The sequence below is a fragment of the Strigops habroptila genome, chromosome Z (genome assembly GCF_004027225.2).
Source record: "Strigops habroptila isolate Jane chromosome Z, bStrHab1.2.pri, whole genome shotgun sequence".
Taxonomy (NCBI): Eukaryota; Metazoa; Chordata; class Aves; order Psittaciformes; family Psittacidae; genus Strigops; species Strigops habroptila.
In genome coordinates, this window is record NC_044302.2 from 76,244,759 (window position 1) to 76,268,897 (window position 24,139).

Sequence of the window (24,139 nt, forward strand, 5' to 3'; positions counted from 1 at the left end):
ATCGTGTTCCATAATCTTTAATAGCCAAGGTACGTCTGAAGCAGAAAGATATGTTACTGTGATCACAGGCTTCCAATGAAAACACTGTATCTGGCATGGTGCAGAAAACAGTCCTAGGAAAACCCTAAAGGAACAGGATGAAATAGAAAGGATTAGTGTACGCCATGTGGAATATACACAGTACAAATCTTTTTTAGCCAAATAATTTAGAAGGTACCCTGTTCTTTAAGAATAACAGAGAAAAGATACAGTGGATGTAAAACCAAATCACTTTTTTTGCAGGAAGGAACCTAGCAGTCTTAGTTGTACAAAAATGTTTGAAAAGAATTTAGGTTTGCAGGCTATTTTTAAAATAATCTGCTCATTAGCCCCCTTCCTCTTTTGTATGAGATGCCAAACGTTTTAAGACAGACCATCAACTTTTAATTATTTCAGGGTGAAAAATAAAGTAAAACTAAATAAAGCTTTTAAATTTAGTTCCTACATCAGTATGCAGGAAAATTTTTTTACTATGTATAAATCGATTTTGAAACCGCTAAAACTACCTTTTGCCAAGGTACCTGTTATCTGCATATTATCAGACTGTTTTTATTACAGCTCTCTATGAATGTTCTTGTCATTCTTGGTTATAGCTGAGTTCCATATTGATGAATTTCCATGTCACAATGACTCTGAAAGTCATTGTTACTTCTTATGTACAAGTACACTTCTTATCAACTCTGTTATTGCCTTATTCTGTGTAATGATCTGTACTTGATGTGTACAGCTCTTACTTCTGTAGTTAGGCAGTTTTCTATTTTGAGTTTGGTATTTTTTGAGTTGTTTTCTCTCAGAGGTAACACGTCTATGGAAAAACACAAGGAAGAAATGATCTATAATTCAAAGAGCAAGATGCTGAAGTTCCCAAATAATTTTAAGACCTATTTTAATACCTGTCCATGTCAAGTTGAACAAATGACCTAACTTTTCTGTGCTTTTATTGCCACTATTTCAAAGCAGGAAAGAGAAAATTATTGAATAACCTGCTTGAGTAGTTTAGCTAAGGTACTAATCTAAAAGCAAATTCTTGTGCTTTTTTTGACATTGATAGTCTAAAGCATTTGTTCTATATTTCCTGTATATCTTAATTCACTTGTAACAAGAAAAATAAAGCCTATATGACATCTAATTTTGCTTGCCAAAACAGAGGAAAAAAAACCCCAGGAGGCACATTCACCAAAGTGACTTTCTTTTTTTTTACCCCCCCAAAATCACTAGAGATCAGATCTTTTGAACTAGAGCACAATCGTAAAAATGTTGACATTTTTATGCCGTATGACAGGGATGTGACAAATACCTGATCCGTATTTAATTACTGTTCAGAGCCGACATCTTTGCCAAGTGCTTCTCCTAGGTCAAATTTGTATGAGAACAGAAGGCTGATTTCCTTTTCTTTTATGGGCAACGGTTGTTTAGCCAGTTTTAGCCAGCCATTTAGGGTTTGTGACTTTTGGGTGTGTGTATGCCCCCTGTCCTCCAGAGTGCACTGAACCGTCCCTTACTTTCTAGTTTTCTAGACTGGATTCTGAAGCTTTTCAGTTTTCTGTGAAAGATACATTTGTACACTGTACACATTTGTACACGCAGCACTTGACACGTGATTTTAATTTATAAAAATGAGCTCTTCATTTAATACAGGACAATTGATTTAAAAAAAAGAACGTGCTAGAATGACAGAATAATTTCGGTGGGACTCTGGAGGTCATCTAATTTCAAACCTGGACTTTAGGTAGCTCAGTCTTGTCCAGTTGAGTTTTGAATATACTTCCAAGGCTGTGGATCCCTGAGCTCCTCTGTGCAGCCATTCCAGCCTCACTGTGAAGAGTTTCCTGTTAGGACTGACCGGAATTTCCCTTGCTGCAGCTTGCAGCTGTTTCCCCTTTTCTTTGTGTTCTTTACCTCTGAAAAGAGCCTGTCCCCATTGTCTTTATAATCTCTCATTAGAGAATGGAGACAGCGATTAGATTCCTCCTTAAGCTTTCTTCTCCAGAGGCTGAGCAAACTGGCTCCTCATTGTGTGTCAGGCATTCCAGACCTGTAACCACCCCGGTGATCCTCTCCCTCTCCAGTTTGTCATTGTCTTTTTTGGATTATGATGGTGGTGACATGCATGAAATAGGACAGGGTAGGCCAGCTGAGGCTGCACAGGTAGAGGGGAAAAACTCCCTACAGCCAGCGGGCAGCACTCCTGCTAATGCAACCCGGTACGCAACTCTTCTATCATGGCTGAAAAGGGGCTCTGCAGGTTTGTGTTCAGCCTCTTATTCACCTAGACCCTCTAGGTCCATTTCTGCACACATAATGCAGTGACTAAAATCTAACCTATGTCAGTATTGATTTAATTCAGGGAATACATTCTCCATCTTAAATTTGCATTTTGGTGTAACCAGCCTAATGAGAGGCAATAATAAGCCTCTATTAAAATAGTTATCAGAGAATGCTTTGCTTGTTCATTTCCTTCATTGCTTTCTAGCACTAGTGGGATAACAAACTCCAAACAAACCATTCTATGCCACTCCATATGGTGTGGTGGGTTTACCCTGGCTAGACACTAGTTGCCGACCAAAGCTTCTCTGTCACTCCAGCTGGACAGGGGAAAAAAGGCTATCTGTAATGAAAGGTTCTTGGGTCGAGATAAGGACAGGGAGATCACTCACCAATTACTGTAACAGGCAAAATAGACTCGACTTGGGGAAATCTGTTTGATTTAGCACTCAAATCAGAATGGGGTAATAAGAAATAAAAACTAAATTTTAAACCCCCTTCCTGGCACCCCTCTCTTCTTCCTGGACTGAAGTTCATTCACAGATTCTCTACCTCCTCCCCTCCAGTGGTGTAGGGGGATGTGAAATGGGAGTTGCAGTCAGTTCATCACATGTTGTCTCTGCCACTTCTTCCTCCTCAGGGGGAAGACTCCTTACACTCTTCCCCTGCTCCAGTGTGGGGTCCCTCCCACAGGAGACAGTCCTGCATGAACTTCTCCAATGAGAGTCCTTCCCATGGGCTGCAGTTCTTCATAAACTGCTCCAGCATGGGTCCCTTCCATGGGGTGCCGTCCTTCAGGAACAGACTGCTCCAGCATGGGTCCCTTCCATGCGGTCAGTCCTTCAGGATCAAACTGCTGCAGCGCGGGTTCCTTCCATGGGGTTCAGTCCTTCAGGAACAGGCTGCTCCAGCGTGGGTCCCCTGTGAGGTCACAAGTCCTGCAGCAAACCTGCTCCAGCGCAGGCTTTCCGCAGGGTCACATCCTCCTTTGGGCATCCTCCTGCTCCAGTGTAGTGCCCTCCACGGGCTGTAGGTGGAGATCTGCTCCACCATGGACCTGCATGCGCTACAGGGGCACAGCGTGCCTCACCATGGTCTGCACCGTGGGCTGCAGGGGAATCTCTGCTCTGGCCCCTGCAGCATCTCCTTCCCTCCTGCACTGGCCTTGGTATCTGCAGGGTTGCTGCTCTCACATATTCTCCCTTCTCTCTCTGGCTGCAATTGTTCCACAGCAGGCTTTTTTTTCTGTTCCTGAGTGTGTTGTCCCACAGATGCTACCACTGCTGATGATGCTCTCGGCCTTGGCCAGTGGTGGGTCTTGTCTTGGAGCCCTCTGGCACTGGTTTAGTTGGACATGGAGGAAGCTTCCAGAAGCTTCTTACAGAAACCACCTCTGTAACCCCTCCCCAGATACCAAACCTTGCCACGCAAACCCAATATAGCCACCAAGCACAAACTTTTCTTTCTTGCTTGAAAATGTGAATTTTTCCCATGCAGAGTTAGTTGTTACTAATGATTTGTTTATAGTGAAACATTTAATATGTATGCATTTGTATACATAATGTATTAATAGATCTTAATTGTATGTGTATATTAATAGACATACATTTATATGCATAATTTTTTTATTATTTTTTCCTTTTTTTTTAGCTAGCCTCACTGATGTATTTCATGTTTTCCCAGGCTCATTTCATTTTATTATACACCTAGAACTATTCCTTTTCCCCCTTGCTATTTAGGTCAAATTGATGAATGCTCAGTTTCTTCTCAGACTCCCACAGCGGAAGCAGTCCCTCACCAGAAAAGCTTAGTATGTCATTCTTGTTTTTATTATTTATCTCTTCCCACAAGATAGTTTTGCAAGTGTGCTGGCTGAATGCCAATGGGGAAATGGGCTTTCAGTCATAGAAAACACTATATATAGTTTGTAATTTTTTTTTGCTCAGGAGAGACAATTCAAACATCTTTCACTAAAGGAGGAACAGATTAACATGAGTGCTTGGGATTCTCAGAACAAGCATCAGTCTAATGTCGTGATTGTGAAACAGAGGAATAAAATTGAAGTAGCAGGTTCAGCTGTTGTCATGTTGAAAATGTAGTAAAATAGAATATTTAGGAAATGAGAACTATGGAATTCCATAAAAGGATTTTGTTTTCCAACTTTTCATATCCTGTTACAAACAATAAAACTAACAGATGTTAAAGACGAAAGAGTATGTGCTTTGAGTGAATAGCAAAATGCCTGGAAGGCAGTGTGGGTTAAAACTCAGGATGTTAAAGTATCTTTTAACATTGCGCCAAGAAACCATTGCTTTCTTACCAAGGTTTATTGACTGCAACAGCTGATTCCCCATGAGGAGTCCAATCTAAACCAGCAATAGAGAAGGAAGGAGTTGGCAGACTGTGTTAGCTCAGAACTGAGAAGGGTCTTGGGACTGTAATTGTGGAGGTGCAGGGATGACATGTCCCGGCAGAAAGCCAGCAGCACAGAAAGCTGATTCTTTTCAGAAAGTTTTTCCCAGTGGGAGATGAGATTGTGACCCTGTGTTTCCTCCTTAAATGTAAAGAATGCTTGCCTGATTTATTCCAGGAGGAAAGGAAAGGTGCTTAATTCCAGCTTGTAATACAGCTTGCCCTACAAGATACCCTTCAACCTTCCCGTGTTTTCCCTAAGCTCCAGCACTGTTCTGTGGCACCTGTCTGTCTAGTATTTGTACAAATGCTGTTTCACAGCACATATGCATCACAGATTTATGCAAAGTTATTTTAGGAATGGCTACTTGAGTCCTGTTGCACCTGCAGATTTTATTCCTTAGAGACTTTCTACATGCATTATTTTATTATTTTTCTTCCAGGGTGGGATTCCTTGGCTAGTGTTCTTAGGACTTCACTTCAGTCTCGGCACTTTTAAAATGCATTTTTCTAGTTATCTATCTCCAGATTTTCTATCTGTCTTCTCCATTGTGAGGGGAATTATTTTTCAACCTTCTTTCAACCTTGAGCCATTCTTCCCAGCGTGTGGGCCTTTACTTTCAGAAGAGACTCTTGTTTGCTTTCTTTGAAGCAGCAGACATGACCGTGGCAGATCCAAGAAAGTGCTGGTAGGTGTGGCTTTGGTGTTTCGGTTTTATCTTTATGATTGGCAGTGATCAGCAATGAAAACACGCTTGTCCACCTGCTTTATGCTATTCCCTCACTATTGAAAAGCAGGATGATTATTTTCACTATAATTCTGGCAACTGGAAAGTACAAGGCATATTGGATGCACATAGCCTGCTGAAGAAAGTGAATTTTCAAGAGAAGTAGGTATGAGAAAGGAGGATAGCTTTCAGCTCCAGTTGTGAAATACAGTATTCTGTAACAGTGTGTCTGAAAAGTTCAGAAATATGTTTAAATATGTTTGATTTAAATGCTGGTTTTGAAAATAATGAAATTTCAACTTCTCCAAGATTTGGGTAGTCATTGTAGGCAGCGTGAGCACAATCTCACTGAAGAAGCTTAGTTTATGTCATACAGTCTGTCTGAAATGTCTCTATGGTTGATTCTTGTCAATATTACTGAACAAGTCAATGCATTTTAGTAACCACCACCCAACATAGATCTTGGAAATGCTCATTTTATAGATCCACAGGAAGCATGGAAGAGTGTTTAAAGAGCAAATAAAAACAGTGTTGGAAGAGGATTCCAGTGGTCCTGCCTTGCTATTAATGAGAACGAATTTTTCAATGTTTGCCATGTAAAAGCAAGTAGGATCTTTAAGTAGCCAGATAGTGATCAGACAGTGATGGGACTGATTGCAAAACCAGCAAAAGCAATTTAAACTCTTGTATTTAAGTACATTAAGGCAAAAAAATAATTAGCATTAGATTAAAAGAACCCTTATTAGTAAAGTTGTTTTCTTTGTATGTGCTATTCTGTGTTATTGGTTTACTATGTAAGAGATAACAAGAAATTTCAAAGTATGTCCTTTTTTTTGTTCTATCACCTTTTCTAAGGAAGTAAGCTTTTGATTTAAAAAAAAAAAAAAAAAATCAAAGGAAAGGATCACTCCACTGGAGAGTCTTTACAGTTTTGGTGCTATAATTTAATTAGAAGATATTATTATATCAGTTTTGTAACACTGTCTAACCCTACTGTTGGAGTGGAGAGAAACACTGAGCTGAGTCTGGATGGAGTGGTAAGTTTTACAACCAGAGGGTAGATAACATCTTCCCTTACTGTCAGTAATAAAGCTGTTTTGTAGGTCAAAAAAAGGCATGATAAGAGCTTAATAAAAGAGGGTGGACCATAGATGAATCCTCAGTCCAGGTTGTGATCTTAGCTGGAACTGTGGATCAGAGGGATTTGGAAGCCTGAGAGTATTTAATGACAGCCAGCGGAATTAGACATGTCTATGTCTAATTGTTTAAAATGTTTAAACAATTTAAATTTAACAATTTACATTTAAATTAACAATTTATATTTAAACAATTTAAAATGTCTAACTGTTTAAAATGATGGTGGTGCTCATAAAACTTATCAGCCTTGTGGCACCCTCCTTTGGGATATTCTTTGAAAGATATTTAGAGCGCAGAAGTAATGCAGGAAAGAGTAATAAAGTGCAAGTAAAAAGTGAAGAATGGCCCACCTCCCAACTTTATACCTATCATTTTCTACTCTGTGTCCCCTGGTTAAAGGAGAATTCATTTTTACAATATTATTGAATTTTTGTCATAAGTGATTCAGGTAAGATTTCCTGATTTTCACTGGACAGAGTTTTTCATTTTTGTTCTCACACAATCATTTGCACTGCTTTAAGCAGAGCTTTTGCAGATCCTGTTTCCATGTTTTCATATCCAGCTGTAAGTGAGGTAGAATTAAGCCTGTGATCAAAAGCACTGCGAGAAAAGTGTTAGTAAAGTTATTTGGGTTTGTTAATACTTTAAGGCCATAGGAGGCAGTTAAAGACAGTACTTTTTGTTGTACATAAAGAACATGAACATGCTTTCAGGCAAAAATGTCCCCCCCCCCTTTTTTTTTCTGATGAGTGTTATCAAATGTCAAGCAAAATCAAGTTAAAATCAATTCCTCTAGTGTTATTAGGTAAGTTAGTTAAATAGCATAAGAGAAACTGGGCAGGTAAAGCATACAATGCAGAGGGAGAAAGTTATCTCTGCTGGTTGATGAGGAAGGAAAGAAATAAAATAGGGAGAGATTGCAGTGTACCATGTAATGCCCGTCTCTGCTGAGCTCAGGATCTTTGATGTGTACTAGATTAATGAATTCCCAGGCTCATATTGTGTACGTGTTTTGTGGCTGCACTGAGAATGAATAGTGAAAAGTGCTAATACAGGACAAATGGTGAGAATGCCATCTGAACTGGGAGAGGACTGGGGACTGCTGCTAGTGGTAGCACTGCAGGCTTATGGTGATTTGCATGGCTTTGGCAACTGCAGCCTGAGATGGAAGAGTTGCAGCCTGGGTGTGTGACTTTCAACATGAGGAAAAGAAAGTTTGCTTAGGCTATAGAAGCTTTTATTTTAATCAGGTAACATTACCCTAAAAGAATTGCCTTCTCAGGAGCTTTGATGCCACCTTTTATTTACTATGAATAAATAAATACCCGAATAAATAAATACATGAATAAAAAATAAATTTATTATGAATAAATACCTGAATAAAAAAATATATAAATAAATATAAATAAATATATTTTATTGAGGTTTCTGTTCTTTATCAGAGCATGATGAGTTCCGTACCCTGGAATTATAAAAGGACATCTCTTCCAGAACAGTTTTGTGCATGAAGAGGTGGGGAGGAAGTTTGCAGCTATCCCAATAAATTAAAGGATGGGTTGTACCTCTGCATATGGTTTACATCTGTGGTGACTTGTAGGATTGTATCTTTTGTGTTATATGAACTGTACCATGTAAAAATTGTCGAACTTTAGTAAAATCTGAATACTATTGTTCTCTGTCATGACACAGCAATGCATAATACTTTTATATTTTTCTTACCCTTTTTTTAACAACTGAGAGCACATGCAAGAAAAACGCATCTTCTGTTTGTGAATTCGCATAGTTCAGGTGCTTATATTTCACTTGGAAATAAAATCATTTGACACATCAGAGTAATATAATTGAAATCAGTTATGATCTAATAGAAAATTATAGCTTCAGATGAAGACTAACATGAAACAACAGATGAACTCAGAAGAAACAATACACTTGTATCCATGCAAAGTTATTGATGATAAAAAAAATGAAAGCAGAAGAACTGATTAAACCAGAATCAAAATGTTGGGTAAAATGTGCATTTAAAAAGGCATCATCTTATAAAAGAAATGTTTTTTGTTTGGTTTGGTTTTAGTTTGTTTTTTGGTTTTGGTTGGGTTGTTGTTTTTTTTTTTGTTTGATTTGGGTTTTTTTTCTCTTTGAAAAGGAATCAGAGATTCAAAAGAAAATTGGGAAAGTTGTTACACTAGGTCCCCAAGTGTATCTGAAATGTGATAGTTCAAAACAGACTTCCATGTCTATTCTGAAGAATTTATTATCTGAAGATATACATATAGCTAATATATAGCATTCAGAGCAGCCCTGCAGAGAAGGACTTGGGGGTGTTGGTTGGCGAGAAGCTTAACATGAGCTGGCAGTGTGCGCTTGCAGCCCAGAAAGCCAACCGTATCCTGGGCTGCATCAAAAGAAGTGTGACCAGCAGGTCAAAGGAGGTGATCCTGCCCCTCTACTCTGCTCTCATGAGACCACACTTGGAGTACTGTGTACAGTTCTGGTGTCCTCAACAGAAAAAGGACATGGAGCTGTTGGAGCGAGTCCAGATGAGGGCCACGAGGACGATAAGAGGGCTGGAGCACCTCCCGTATGAAGACAGACTGAGAGAGTTGGGGCTGTTCAGCCTGGAGAAGAGAAGGCTGCGTGGAGACCTCATAGCAGCCTTCCAGTATCTGAAGGGGGTCTATAAGGATGCTGGGGAGGGACTCTTCCTTAGTGACTGTAGTGGTAGGACAAGGGGTAATGGCTTCAAACTCACACAGGGGAAGTTGAGATTAGATATAAGGAAGAAGTTCTTTACAGTGAGGGTGGTGAAGCACTGGAATAGGTTGCCCAGGGAGGTTGTGGATGCTCCATCTCCAGCAGTGTTCAAGGCCAGGTTGGACAGAGCCTTGGGCCACATGGTTTAGTGCGAGGTGTCCCTGCCCATGGCAGGGGGGTTGGAACTAGATGATCTTAAGGTCCTTTCCAACCCTTACTATTCTATGATTCTCTGATTCTATAATATCGTGTCTTGTTAGTCTTCAGTGAGTCTTCTCACAGATTATGTTAAGCAATGATGCCTTTGTAGGAACGGGTTTTCTGACTTCTTGTAGATTTACATCTTCATAGGACCTCACTGATTTAGTCTGTAATGTCCTACCTTTATTTCAGATGTAGCGTAGTATGTCTAAAGTGTAAATGTATTGACATTTGTGAATATAATAGAGTGGAAAAGAGTAAACATTAGAGCAAACAAATAATTTGATTTTTTTTTTTTTTTGGTGAATGCATCTTTGAGTGTTTTGTGGGAAAAAAATAAAGTAATTATTTGTTGAAATAGTGTTTTTCTTCCAGGTGAAATCACTATTTTCCTGGATTTTTTTTTTTTTTTTTAATTTGAAGGAATTGAATAGGAATGCGGTGTTTAGTGTTTAGTGAAGGTGTGCAGGCTTGTTGCGTAAGACGGTACAAACAGGAGTATATGGCTAGAGTCTCTCTCATCTGTGCTTTTGCAGGTTTATGCTACTTAGGTAGTCATTAATCCTCATTCTTCCCGACTTTTCAGTTACTTGTAGTCAATCAGTCCAACATAATTAAAAGGGTGGGGAGCTATCATGCATGGGCTGTAAATAATTCCACTTTGTACTTATCACCCTTAAGGCAGGGATTTAAGTTTCCTCAGAAAGCAAAGCTGTTAAAAAAACAGTGTTCAAATTAGGTAATATCTTAGGCAAGATAAATTTCTGATTTCATACCCTGTCCAGACAGAAGTTTGACTTGTTCTGTGTGCAGGCTTTTGCTGGCAGAGTTATGCTGTTTATGAGTTTGAACAGGTGTAATTCCTATTGCCATACCTGGTATATCATAAACTACAGTGAAAGCTCAGTTGTTTTTGCAAATCTGTGTTTTTAGAGTCTGCTGAACTCTTGAGCTAGGTGTACTATAGGAGAGCAACACATGGTTTTGCCAGTGTTGGCATTCAGACTTTATACTCTTATGTTGGCATTCAGACTCCTGCTGTCTTCCTTCCATGGACATACCCTACAGTAAAATGGAATTTGACAACTGAAAATCTTTAATGGAAGACTGTACTCACTGGGAAAAACAAAAACAAACAAAAAAATCCCAAACAAAGCAAACAAACAAGAAAGAATTAGAGAAATTCAAAGTTCAGGTTAAATAGGGTGCATGCATACTCTAAAATAATCTAAAAATCTAAAATGGTCAATATCTAGGAACACATCATAATCAGAGGAGTCCCTGTTAGGCGATCATTAACTTCTTGAAAGTACTTGTAGAAGCTACAGCAGGCCCAGTGAATGTTTTTATGCACTACATGTTTAATAACAGATAGTAGATCCGGCAGTAACACACAGGTAACAGTAGGGATCAGATGCCTAATTCAGTACACAAAGAATAGCTTCTAAGGAGTGCCTTGAAAACTGAAAAGCTGTAGTTAGAGAAACTGCCTTAGCATAAAAGATTCATCAGGATGACCTGTTTAGAAGGATCATTATGTACCTAAGATCAGGCTGCAGTTTTCAGCCATAAATATTACATTCTGGGTTTTTTTTAAGGCTGCATTTCTCTTCCAGTAAGTGCTTCAGTTTACATTGAATAGTTGAGTAGTGCCATCACATTTGATTTCTTTGAGAAACAGTCAGAGTGTAATCTAGAGGAAGGAACTAAAAATAAAGACGTTTTCCACTACAGGTGAATTTCTATGGTCTTTATAAAAGAAGTCAGGGAAATATCTTTTAGCATCTTAATTCTTATTACCAGTATGTGTGTGTGATTTTAGGGTTGGTTTTTTTTAATCAGAAGTACATCATGTCCTTAGTTTATCTAATGCAGTCTCTAATTCTTCTTATGCTTCAAAACAGTATCAGTCTTAAAATTGATGTCTGGAATATACTTCTGGAACAGTGTTTACAGCTGAATAAATAAAGGACAACTCCTTAAAGCACTACCCTGGTCTTCTCCCATGGAGTTCAGGGTGGGCAGTTCACACTACTTTAGCAAAGGGAATAGGATTTTCTTCAGAAGTTTCCAGTCATTTGTTCTTACTCTTGCATCACACCTCACTGCCTCCCTAGTTGTACTACTGCAGCTTTTTCTGAGGTTATGCTCATTAAAATGATCATGCTTAAAAATAACCTTTCCCCAAGCTGGAAGCAGGCAGTGTTTTCTTGGAAGCACTGCTAAATAAATTCTAGCCTGTTTTCTCCCAGAGGTGAGGCTTCTGCAGTCCTGTTGCAGTGCCCAAGTTCACCCCCCCTTAACTTTTGACACATGAGTAATGGTGCAGTTTTGTAATTGATTTCAGCTGTTATAACTATGGATGGTTGCCAGAGAAGGATCTTGCATTTCTTCTCTCCATCTGCTTGCATGCTGTTGCCATTTCTTTCTACTACCCCTAGCGATCATGCAGATGTGTGATCAGCAAATAGCCTTGCTAACATGCCTGAAAACCTCTTGGAAAAGAAGAGAGTGATTAGTCTTCAGTCAAATAAGCAAGTTGCTCTTGACTCATTGCGTGTGTATTTGTGATCCTAAGGCTGCACAAAGGGAGAAATGGAAAAGTACAGCAGGGGGATGGGGTTAAAATATCTTGGTGCTTTCACACATGGCTTGAGCTCATGCCAGACTAGCACACTCTGGGGTGAATTAGCTGTTGATATGCAGTTGCTCCAGGCTGTCTTTGCTGTTACTATGGGCAGGTGAAAGAGGGATGTGTCTGAGGCATGATTTAGATATTGGAAAACTCTGAAGTGTGAAAGTCCCACCACTTCCATCCACCCAGCTCCCTGTGCTGACTTTTGTAGGGTAGAACTACATGTTGCTAAGGCTCAGTGTGAATGCACTGTGAATGCATTGGCCAAGCTCAGTCAGTTTGAGAGACTGGTACAGATCTTAGGAATATTAACTCCCTACAAGATTCGTGGAAGTGGGAGGCTGGACAAAGGACAGATGGTAACTCATTGAGAGAAAAGCTAGTATTTGCAGTGTTTTATTACATAGCAGGCAGTTCAAAACATAGCAAGCAGTTCAAATGGGGAAGGACGCTGCAGACAGAGTTGATATGATGTATGGTGCATGGAATCACTTGTTTTCTTTCAGAATAAAACCTAGTATCCAAGACTAGAGTGAAATAAGTTGCATTTTGAAAACCAGTAAGGATATTAGCTTTCTCTTGAGAGTATTTTCCTTGTAACCTAGGATATTTTTATCTCTGAGGAAAATTCAGGTTTGTATATTTGAAGGCCTGAACTGTAGTGTTGTGTGCTTAAATGAAGATTGGTATGGTACTGTATCAGTATGAAGAAGCAACTAAGGAGCAAAGCATAAACTTTTTTCTCTCATATTTTGCAGGTTGAATATTACAGCTTCACATGTATTTGGGCCTTTTCTACTGATGTCCAACACACAGTAGGTGTTCTAAACGGTATTCAGCAGGTCCCACAGCAGCATAACAGCAGCATAACAGCAGTCCTTCTTTGATACGAGATGGAGGAAACATACAAAGATAGAACTTCATTAATGAAAGGGGCAAAAGATATTGCCAAAGAAGTGAAGAGGCAAGCAGTGAAAAAAGTGAATAAAGCTGTTGAAAAGGCTCAGGATGGCTACACACAGAGGTCCTACAATCGATTCCAGGATGAGGAAGATGATGATGATTACTATGTGCAAGGAGGAAACTATGGTGTTGAAGCTAATGATGATGAAGGATCAAGTGAAGCAACTGAAGGGCATGATGAAGATGATGAAATTTATGAAGGGGAGTATCAGGGAGTCCCTAGCATGGGGCAGGGTAAAGACGGCATGGTGGCCTTAGGTCAGCCTATGCGTGATGAGTATAAAGATCGTCATGAACTGGAAACAGAGAGAAAAGCTGATGAAGAAGAGCTAGCACAGCAGTATGAACTGATAATACAAGAATGTGGCCATGGTCGTTTCCAGTGGGCCCTCTTCTTTGTGTTGGGAATGGCCCTGATGGCTGATGGAGTTGAAGTTTTTGTAGTTGGATTTGTGTTGCCCAGTGCTGAAACAGATATGTGTATACCCAATTCTGGATCAGGATGGCTTGGTGAGTAAAAAGTCCTTGCTCTGTCTTTGTGCTATTACAAGTGTTGCTTACAGTATGCCTAAATATGTATTTGTCAACACCAATGCTTATATAAAAATATATTTGTATTGAATATATATGATCCACAAAGTGCATTAACAGCTGTATGTATTTAATGAAGATATTAAATACGTATTTAATGTATTTATAATTTTATTTTTTAGATTTTTTTTTCAGTCAGTATAAATAAATTACTGAAATGGAAATCTGCACAGTAACACTTAAGAGCAGAGGGATACATCTTGTTCTCATATACAAGAGTAGACATGCAGATGAACTAATTAAAAACCAAATAAAACAAAAACCAAACAAGCAACCAAAAAAACCCCAACTGACCAACAACAAAACCCCACAAAACGAAACAAAAAATAAACCGCAGTCAGAGTATTGGAGTTCTGCTGGATTTAAACAGGCATAATAAAGAGGAGATGATACAACTGTCCAGAAACATACTGCATGGGAGCCATCCCAAGGGCAAAGTGGAATGCAACCTGGGAAATGCATGAAATCCAGGGAAAATGCTGCCTAGCCTGTTCCTTATTTTTGTCTTTTACTCCTTTTATCCGAATGACTGCTCTCTAGCCATCCAAAAAGTATGTTTATTTTGATTAGGGGGACACAGAAGTCAGTAGGACAAATGGCTGAAGAAGAGCATTGTCTGTTCAGTTGACGGGGATTGGCTGTGTCTCATCCTGTTGCCTGTTCCCTCCCGCAGTGCGGCAAAGAGGCAGGCTGAGGCAGCCTTGTGTGACTTGGTGAGAGCAGCAGCGCTGTGAGCGGATCTGTGCTTGCTCTCTCTGGGCATGCTCAGGTGCAGCAGATAATGCAAGGATCTCATGGGGCAGGGCTATGGAGAAAGGGTATTAAAATGGTTCCCTGAGGATGAGGGGAGGTAGCAGCATGGGGGCTTTGGATGTGGCAGAAAATGGAATATATGTGTGTAGATAAGCAGCTTAGGCCTGAAGGACCCAAGCTATTTCAGAGAAGAAGCGTTCTCATAAAATATTTAGGAACCTTTGTCTTCTAGCAGACATACTGTTTACTGCATCCTTACAGTGCATGGTTCTGTTGCAACAGTCTCATTTTAAATTATCTGATTTAAACTTAAGTCAGTCTCTTGATTTTATTTCTTTGCTCACTATCAAATAGAAGGACCCTAAGATACCAAATGCATCAATATTAGATTCATTTAAATAGCACCAGGCTGTTTGTGCTGTTTAAGTAACACAGAAGCTTTCTGGGCAGATCCTTAAGCCCATGACAGGTTGGATTTTGACATATTGATACGAGCTTTGTGGCTCTGTAGGTTTCAATAATGGGGACTGTAGTTACCCTCATTTATATCTCTAAGCCTCCCTCCATGTGAGAGGATTATGATTGGAAATGGGAGCCGAGTTATCAGATGGCTGGGTCCTTTGAGTCATTCCTTCCCATTTGATCATTTGTTGTTAGAAATTAACTACTCTGTCTATTTGCACAGTGCAGTGGTTAAATGTCTAATAAAAGAAAATAAATTATCTAAGCTTTTATTGTTAAAGAGCCTGCATACAAATAACCTGTTTGATACTGTTTCTTTACATAAATTTACAAACATTGTATTTGTCATGCTTGGACCTTTGAGTTTTCAGATCTACTTGTTAAAGAAAGAAAGTACATAAACATGTCTATTTATACGTATTATGGAGCTCTATTAAAAGAGTAGAGAGAAAGAAGAGAAACCAAAAGAACTCCAAAAGGTATCACTAGAAAAATGTTACCGTGTCAGTGCAGATAGTAACACAGAATATACTTTATAAAAGCAGCATAAACCCAGTTTGCTTCCGATGTGATTCTACTACCCAGTACTGGCGGTTGAGGATATCTTTAAACTCTAATAATCAATTTTTATAAGCCCTCTCTATTGCTGGAAAAAAAAATTGATGGATCTCAACTCGTTGTTTTTTTTTTTTTGTTATTTTCTAATAACACTGTTTGTTTTACCACACACACATTTCCAACAAGTTGAATGGTCAAAGTTGTCATTGTTTTCCAGAACAATAAAAATGTAAGTGCAGCCACCACATCTCTCTGCAATTAGTTCGTATGGAGTTATGGAAAAGAACAAGGTTATGCAACATTAAGAGGGAGCTCCATGATGCTTACACATTCAGTAGCTAACTTATCCGGATATGCAGTTCCTTACGTTTACATTAAATGTTGAACTGGGAGATGGATCTTTTCATAATTAAGATATTCCGAACATGTTAATATTCCTGGCTTCTCCTGTCAAGTGTGGAGAACATTGCTGTAATGCTTTTCCTTTGTTACATTGCTATATAGAATTGAAGTTTGGGGGCAAATATATTTTCTAAAAATAGTGTTTAATTCATAGAATCATAGAATTGTAGAATCATAGAATAGTAAGGGTTGGAAAGGACCTTAAGATCATCTAGTTCCAACCCCCCTGCCATGGGCAGGGACACCTCGCACTAAACCATGTGGCCCAAGGCTCTGTCCAACCTGGCCTTGAACACCACCAGGGATGGAGCATTCACAACCTCCCTGGGCAACCTATTCCAGTGCTTCACCACCCTCACTGTAAAGAACTTCTTCCTTATATCTAATCTCAACTTCCCCTGTGTAAGTTTGAAGCCATTACCCCTTGTCCTACCACTACAGTCGCTAAGGAAGAGTCCCTCCCCAGCATCCTTATAGGCTGCCTTCAGGTACTGGAAGGCTGCTGTGAGGTCTCCACGCAGCCTTCTCTTCTCCAGGCTGAACAGCCCCAACTCTCTCAGTCTGTCTTCATACGGGAGGTGCTCCAGCCCTCTTATCGTCCTCGTGGCCCTCATCTGGACTCGCTCCAACAGCTCCATGTCCTTTTTCTGTTGAGGACACCAGAACTGTACACAGTACTCCAAGTGTGGTCTCACGAGAGCAGAGTAGAGGGGCAGGATCACCTCCTTTGACCTGCTGGTCACACTTCTTTTGATGCAGCCCAGGATACGGTTGGCTTTCTGGGCTGCGAGCGCACACTGCCAGCTCATGTTAAGCTTCTCGCCAACCAACACCCCCAAGTCCTTCTCTGCAGGGCTGCTCTGAATCTCTTCTCTGCCCAACCTGTAGCTGTGCCTGAGATTACCCCGACCCAGGTGTAGGACCTTACACTTGGCTTGGTTAAACTTCATAAGGTTGGCATCGGCCCACCTCTCAAGCGTGTCAAGGTCCCTCTGGATGGCATCCCTTCCCTCCAGCGTATCAACCGAAACACACAGCTTGGTGTCGTCAGCAAACCTGCTGAAGGCACGCTCAATCCCACTGTCCATGTCACCGACAAAGATGTTGAACAGGACTGGTCCCAACACCGATCCCTGAGGGACATGCCTCGTTACTGTTTTCCAACTGGACATCGAGCCATTTACCACAACTCTTTGCATGCGGCCATCGAGCCAGTTCTTTATCCACTGGGTGGTCCATCTATCAAATTGTTGTCTCTCCAATTTAGAGACAAGGATGTTGTGTGGGACAGTGTCAATTAGTTTCAATCAGTGTCAATCAGTGTCAGTTATGGTAAGTACTGTGGAGATATATGGATATCTGGGCATGAAAAGTGTTGACACTAAGCAGCCATGAGGCTGCCATGGGGATTTGTAGCCACCTGTTAAGGTCTGACCCTGAGCATTAAGGATTTCTCTATCATTAGACTTCTTATGATACTGTCCTGAGATATATTGGAATGATTCCATCAGTGTCTAACTGAAATTCAGTAAGCTGTTAAATACCACATAGATATGTGTGTATATGTAAATGATGCTTCCTGACAAAATTAAGGAAATGACTCTGGAAGGCCTGGGTGTGCAAGCTATGTATTCTCAAGCCTAAAATAGAGAAATTGTAATGGATGTCCCTGTATCTTCCTTTTCTAATAATGTGTCACTAGACTCTGTGCTATATTAACAAACAAGTAATTCTATGCTGGAAAAGATTAGCAAACAGAAGCAGGAAAGAACAGAGATAAGCAGTTTCTTTCCGAATGTGTATCAGAGGCATTGCAACTCGTGGCGGTTTTGTCAATAATTTCACAAAAATTATGTTACTTGCCCTTTGCTAATAGAAACATATCATAGGCTGCAATTTGTCAGTATATTGATGTACTTTTTGCTTATAACAGATGTAGATATATAACCTTTGCAGACAGCATAACCTTCATTCCAGTGATACAAAATATCCACAATGACAGTAATGCTTAGTGAAACAACTTTTATTCTATCATAACTAGGCCCTCACAGCCATTCATTTCAATTATTTTGCCATTGTGATTTCGCATCATAATTACATCCTAGCTGGGGTCTTGCAGACAGGCATAATTTTTTTTTTCATAATTATAATTCCATAATCTGGAGGGCCTTAATGTTGTTAGAATACCGAAGTCGTGGGACCAGTGCTAGGAGTTATAGGCTGGAACTGGTATACATACACAATACTTATTTTCCAGGCAGTTTTCTAAACTGTTAGGAAACACACTAGCAACATGTTAATTTGTCATTGAAAAGCACTTGTTGACTCAATTGTAAAAACTCATTTCTCATATACCATGCCATGATAGTTTACTAGCAACTTGAGCTAATTAAAAACGTGATAATATTCAGAGAGCCTACCTGCTGCCTTTTTTTTTTTTAATTTAATGACAATTTCCTTGTAAAAGATATTCTTAGTTGATGAGCCATACATACTGTTTCTTCCATCTAAAAAACTCAAGTATCATGGTAAATCACTGGTCTGATAATGCAGTTATTGTGAATGTGAATAGCAAGAAACAGCTTACTTAGGAAATCAAAGGATTTTCTGAAACCCCTGTTTAGTGTCAAATAATGCCTTGATGTAAGAGGTTTCTCTGATATTGTCAGAATTAAATAATCACTTTTTTTATAATATTTATAGGAAGAAAAGTATCAGAGGTGATAACTAAGTCTTTTGGACTGAAATAGTTTTCAGTCTGGGACAACAGACATGTCTACCCATTCTGCATTGATTGCCAATTTGCATATTAGCTGGCTTAATGCAACCCTTCCTACATCTACTCTATTTTAAAAACCTACTTAACATAACCCAGCATAATTCTAATCCAGACAATGCTTCCTCTTACATGGGAGCTCTCCAGAGGCTCAGTAGTTGATGAGAAGTGCTTATAAACTCTGCTAAAGATATCATATGATTACTGAATATTTTTCCCACCATAGTTTAAAAAATACTGGTTTGCCAGATATTTGCTACTTAATGTAATTCTGATTTTGCATAGATCTTTTGCAACGAATTTATATTCAACATGAAACTTAACAATGACAAACATAAGTCCTTCGCCTGGGAGAGAATGACAGAAATCACTTGTATAGGCTAGGCACTGTCTTGCTAGGCAGCAACAGCTCTGCAGAAGAGGATATATGGCTCCTAGTAAGAAATAAGTTGATGGGTCACTAATGCCTTGCAACAATGAAAGCTAACCACAACCTGGTCTGCATTGGCAAGAATGACCAGTAACTAGAGGGAAGTGATTATTTTCCTTTGTTACCACAGTGAGGCCACATAGAATCAGCTATGGCTGGAAAAGACCTTTAAGATTATCAGGTCCAACCATTCCCCCAGGACTGTCAAGTCCACCACTCTTCTCCTGAGCCTGCATGGATTGTCCCCGGATCTGGCAGAAATCTGGGAGCATGTGACAAAATGTCAGTGAATAAAGCACTGCAGAACCTGAGTCTGAGAGGCCTATTTCATAAATATTCAGGCATCTAATTGCCTAGTGGGATTCTCCAACATGTCTAGGCACCTTCTGCATCACTAGACACTTTGCATACTTTTTTTAGAGGCATAAATATATGAACAAATCTGGAATCAAATTGTTATTCTCAGACTATCGTTTCCATTTTGCACATTTGGATAGGTTTTGGATAGGTTTCTTTCATGTAATTTGTTGCTGAAGCAAGGAATTTCCCTTTTAGAGAGATTTCTCTTGTTATAGATGTTCAAACTAAGATGATCTTAAACAAAATTTTATGTTGAATTTTCTTTCCTGTTCAGTGCTTGTGATACTCATTTGTTTTTCCACTTACTAAGTAGCTAAAAGTTCTCTGTGCAGGCCAGATACCTAGACACATCATGATTTGGAGGGGAGGAGGAGCTTTCTTGGGATTGCTAATCTGTTTTGAGGACTATGATTTAATATGGAAGGTAAAGTTTTTGGTTTTGCTAATTGACGGTTAAGCAAACATTTTATTTAAAAAAAAAATCTTTTTGCCAATTGTAAATAAATGTATTTTTAAAGCTTGAAAAAATACCATGAAAACTAAATGTGTTTATCTTAATGATCAATTATGATTATTCCTTTTTTTGAATTCATTAAACCATTTTTAACCAGCCTTGTTTATTCTACGTTGTGTTACACTTGTGACTTAACTGAAATTCCAACTTCACTTCCAAGTCCAGAATTCAAAGACTGAAAACTGCGGAAGTATAATGCTGAGCAGCAGATTTTCTGTTTTGCATTTCTTTTTAAAATTCAGACATTTAAGACTTTATTTCAAAAGAAAATCTACTTCAGGCATCATGGTTTTCTCTCATCTACTCGATTTCAGTAATAGTTTCGACAGCATGGTTCCTCCATATATTATCATGCAGAACACATGAACAGTTAATCATATATTTGACACTACTTATTTAAAGGTCTGAATCTGAGTATATTGTCTCAAAACTGACCTTACACAGCAGTGAGTAAAATTCCTTCTGCTGCTGTAAGTAGATATCTATGTATCGCTATACAATATTGTTTTCTTTTGTTGTTCAGTATTACTACAGCTCACGAGATACAGGTGAGATTGTTATATTCCAGTTATTAGCAGGGTACCAGATTTGTGATGACATGAGCAGGGACAGCTCACACTAGACCATGTTGCCCAAGGCTCAGTCCAACCCAGCCTTGAACACTGCCAGGGATGGAGCATTCACCACTTCTTTGGGCAGCCTGTTCCCGTGCTTCATATTTATTGCCAGAATATAACACTCCTTCAATGTTTAAGCTATAATTGCTTCAGCTGAAGTAAGTGAGTACAGTGGATATTGGGAAACTTGCCTTTATTTAAATGGTGAAAAGTACAGCCTGGAATTGCTATAATGTATGTACTTGTGAAGATTTTATGAGTAGCAAGTAGATATTTCTAGATTTGGCTGCTTACGGACATGCATTACCACCATGTCCAAATATGCCTATACCCTTTATTTGCACACAGAATTAAAACTAAATAATCATGTGCATGTAGTTATCTTCAAACATCTGTCTCAGAGATTGATTGTGTCAAAATAGTTGAAAATCACTGGGCTGCTTTTTTATGTACTGCAGGTTATTTTCTGGCTCTACCTGTCCCATCACAGATCAGTGATTTTACCATTTATGTCACACAAATTTACAATTTTACAGAAGTGGCCAAAAGAGGGAAATTCCTCCCAAAGGAAAAGCCTGAGGGCCATGGTGATTTCACACATTTTATTTGGCTGCCACCACCACTCTTTCTTCCCTCTCTCAAATGCCATAAGATCTCTGGCTGATGATACATCATTTCTTAAATCAGTGTGTCAAATGAAGTTGTTTAACTAAATCAAACATTTTATATATGGTGGTGGACTCTCTTCCAAGGCCCTGTTTGGTTAATTCTGCAATGGAGTTAAGTTATAATCTGCAAGCTTTCATTTACAGAAATGTTGTCTTCCTTATTGGTGTATTTTTAGCTTTGATTTTTGCATTTTGCATCTAATACTGAGTTATGAATAGAAAGAGAGGACATATGAGCTCCTCAGCAAGAAAAAGAAATATTTTCACAGGTAAAGTGTTAATGAACTTCAATAAGACATGGAACAAACATAATTTAATGGCACTTTGTCACAGCTAAGTAAATTTCTTCCGATGTCTTTTATCCATGGATTTAATCAATATTCTAGATGGGCACTTCCCTACCACTAGTGTAAAATGTTGTTCCCTGGCTGTCTTAAACTAATGACGCTGTTACCCAATATCTATCAGTCTTTGTTCCAGCTAGTGAGAACAAACCCAAGAGTTTTTGATGATGCATAACATATGTCAAGTTATTCTAGTTTTTCCTAATAAGTATATAATACTTATGAAGTATTATATATTAATAATGTAAGTATTATTAATAATCTGCTTTTCTCAGGATAAACAGGTGAAGGACAAAGTGTCTTCAAAGACTCACATAAACCCATTTATTAGTCAGACAGATGTTTTTATATGACTTTGGGGGGGACCGTAGAAAGTTGGGAGAGTAATGTAAAATAGGGAAATTAAGAAAATGGTGTAAAGTAACACTGGCTTTACATCCATAGTGTTAAAGAAGATCTGTGTTCTCAAGGATAGACAAAGATGGCCCATTTGCAAATTTCTTCATGTCATGTTAGCTGGACTGAATTTATTTGCTGTATACTGGTTAGTGTTTGAGAGCCTCATATGAAGTTGAGGAAATATGGATGAATATACCCCATGTGATGCCTGACTCTCTGTTGTGCCCTATATTGCTTTTGTCTGACGTTTGTCAGACCTGCTGTTTTTCACAGAGTGCAAGTATTTTCCAAATTCACTAGAATTCAGGGCAATTTTCAAGGTTGGTTCTGAAGTTGCCAGTAGCAAGTCTTGTTAAACAGAGATCATGAACTGATAGATACAGTCATCTAAACAATTTTCCAATTAGTCATTATAACAGTGCCTCTGGCACTATTGTAAATACATAATTAAAAAGCCTGTTTAGCATCACCACCACCGGCAGGTGTATTGGCACCATATAGAGGATTATTCTGATCTGTTATTCTTTCTGACATTGGATTAGTTAATCTATTTCATTGACTCTAAATAGGAAAGCAGAAAAAAGATGTGGGACCATTAGCAACAGAAGTTTCCTTTTTCCTTTATGCTGTTGTGTGCTAGGTGAGGTAGACTAGGTCTCTTCTCAGGCACTTCAGGAGATGTGCGAATTTCAGGCCCTTTTTAATTTTGGTAACCTGTTCCTGATGAGGTTAAGTGTAATTCAATGTCTTTTACTGAAACCGGTGGAAGATTGTTTGGTTTTTGTTATGGTTTGGTTTTTGGTTTTTTGTTTGTGGGTTTTTTTGGTATAATTTCTCTTTTCCCACCCTTTCATTTCATTGGAACAAAAATGGTAACAGCCAGTGTATAGATGAAGCAAAATAAACAAATATTTCTTCCCATTTACAAGGAAAGAAGTTCGCACAGTACTGGAATATAGTTACAATAAGGGGAGTTAATGGTTTCTTAAACCCAGGAGAAATAATAACTGTTAGCTTTAATATTAGACACGTACCTTTATGAGAAGCCTAGTTTTATTAATTAGTTCTTAGCATCACGTGCTTTGATTTCCTGACTTGGATGCATCTATTATTAATATAGGTGTATCTACTTTGGTTTTTTGTTGTAATTCAGAATTAATGAAAAGTTAGCAATATTCATGGACTTAGCCCTGTTTTTAGTCAGAAGCAGGACTAGGCAAATAAGAGATTAACATTCAGGCAGTAAAACATGTAGCCAAAATGAACAGTTTTGATATGAAATAAGATGATTAATGTAGATGACTGCATGGGCAATTTAAAGCTTTAGTGAAGTATGTTTTTTTACTTTGAAATGTAATTAATCCTAGCACATTGCACCATGCTATGCACTGTTCAATCGTATGCAGCATTTATAATCATTCTGATTCTCAGGATTGCCATGGAAGTGCATTTCAAGTTGCAAAGTCATAGCAATTTCTAGCATGACAGGGTCAATTCAGAGATGGGCAAAGAATGAATTTAGCATCTAAATCTGAGAGTAGAAAAATCCAGAGGAACCTCCACAGTTGCAGCGGAAGAAAACTGGAATTAGTGGTATTAGGACAGCTTAACTAGGTGTGTTTTATCTGAAGCTTGTCTATTATGATTTTCTCATTAATGTCAGAGGGAACTGTTGGATCAAAGGAGAAGATAATGTTAAAATAGTACGTTCAGTGATAACACATAAGGAATCTGTCAACAGCTTCTCATCATCACCTGAGATTACCTTGGTTTTTGATAAAGTCTGTGCTTTATATGTTGCATTTTGCAACTACCATCTTGTAAAATATTGTTTATATAGGAAGAAAGATACCACATACTGGCTGGTTCTTACAGCCCTGTGTTACTAAATTTGAATGCTGATTGATTATTTCTGTTGTGTCAAGGAGGTAGTGCTTTGATCTTTTTCTCTGTAATGCACGGTTGATATCACTAGTCAAGAAATAGTAGTATGAAATGGTGTGCTGCTGTTTGTGCAATAATTGCTACCAGTATTCAGTTTGTAAATGATTCTAATGAAGAATCAGTTTGTAAATTATTCTAATGAAGAAAATGGAAAAGCTCTGATCAATTTGTTTTATTCTGAGAAATCTGG

At 38.7% G+C, this 24,139-nt stretch overlaps 1 protein-coding gene across 1 annotated transcript in view; it reads left to right on the forward strand.

Annotated features, from left to right (window-relative positions):
- Positions 1-24,139, forward strand: part of SV2C (synaptic vesicle glycoprotein 2C) — a 112,174-nt gene that overhangs the window by 13,985 nt on the left and 74,050 nt on the right. The window contains exon 2 of the mRNA XM_030470881.2: positions 12,927-13,641. Within this exon, the coding sequence (XP_030326741.1) occupies positions 13,062-13,641 (580 nt within the window). The 5' untranslated portion in view covers positions 12,927-13,061. The remainder of the gene's footprint in view (positions 1-12,926; positions 13,642-24,139) is intronic.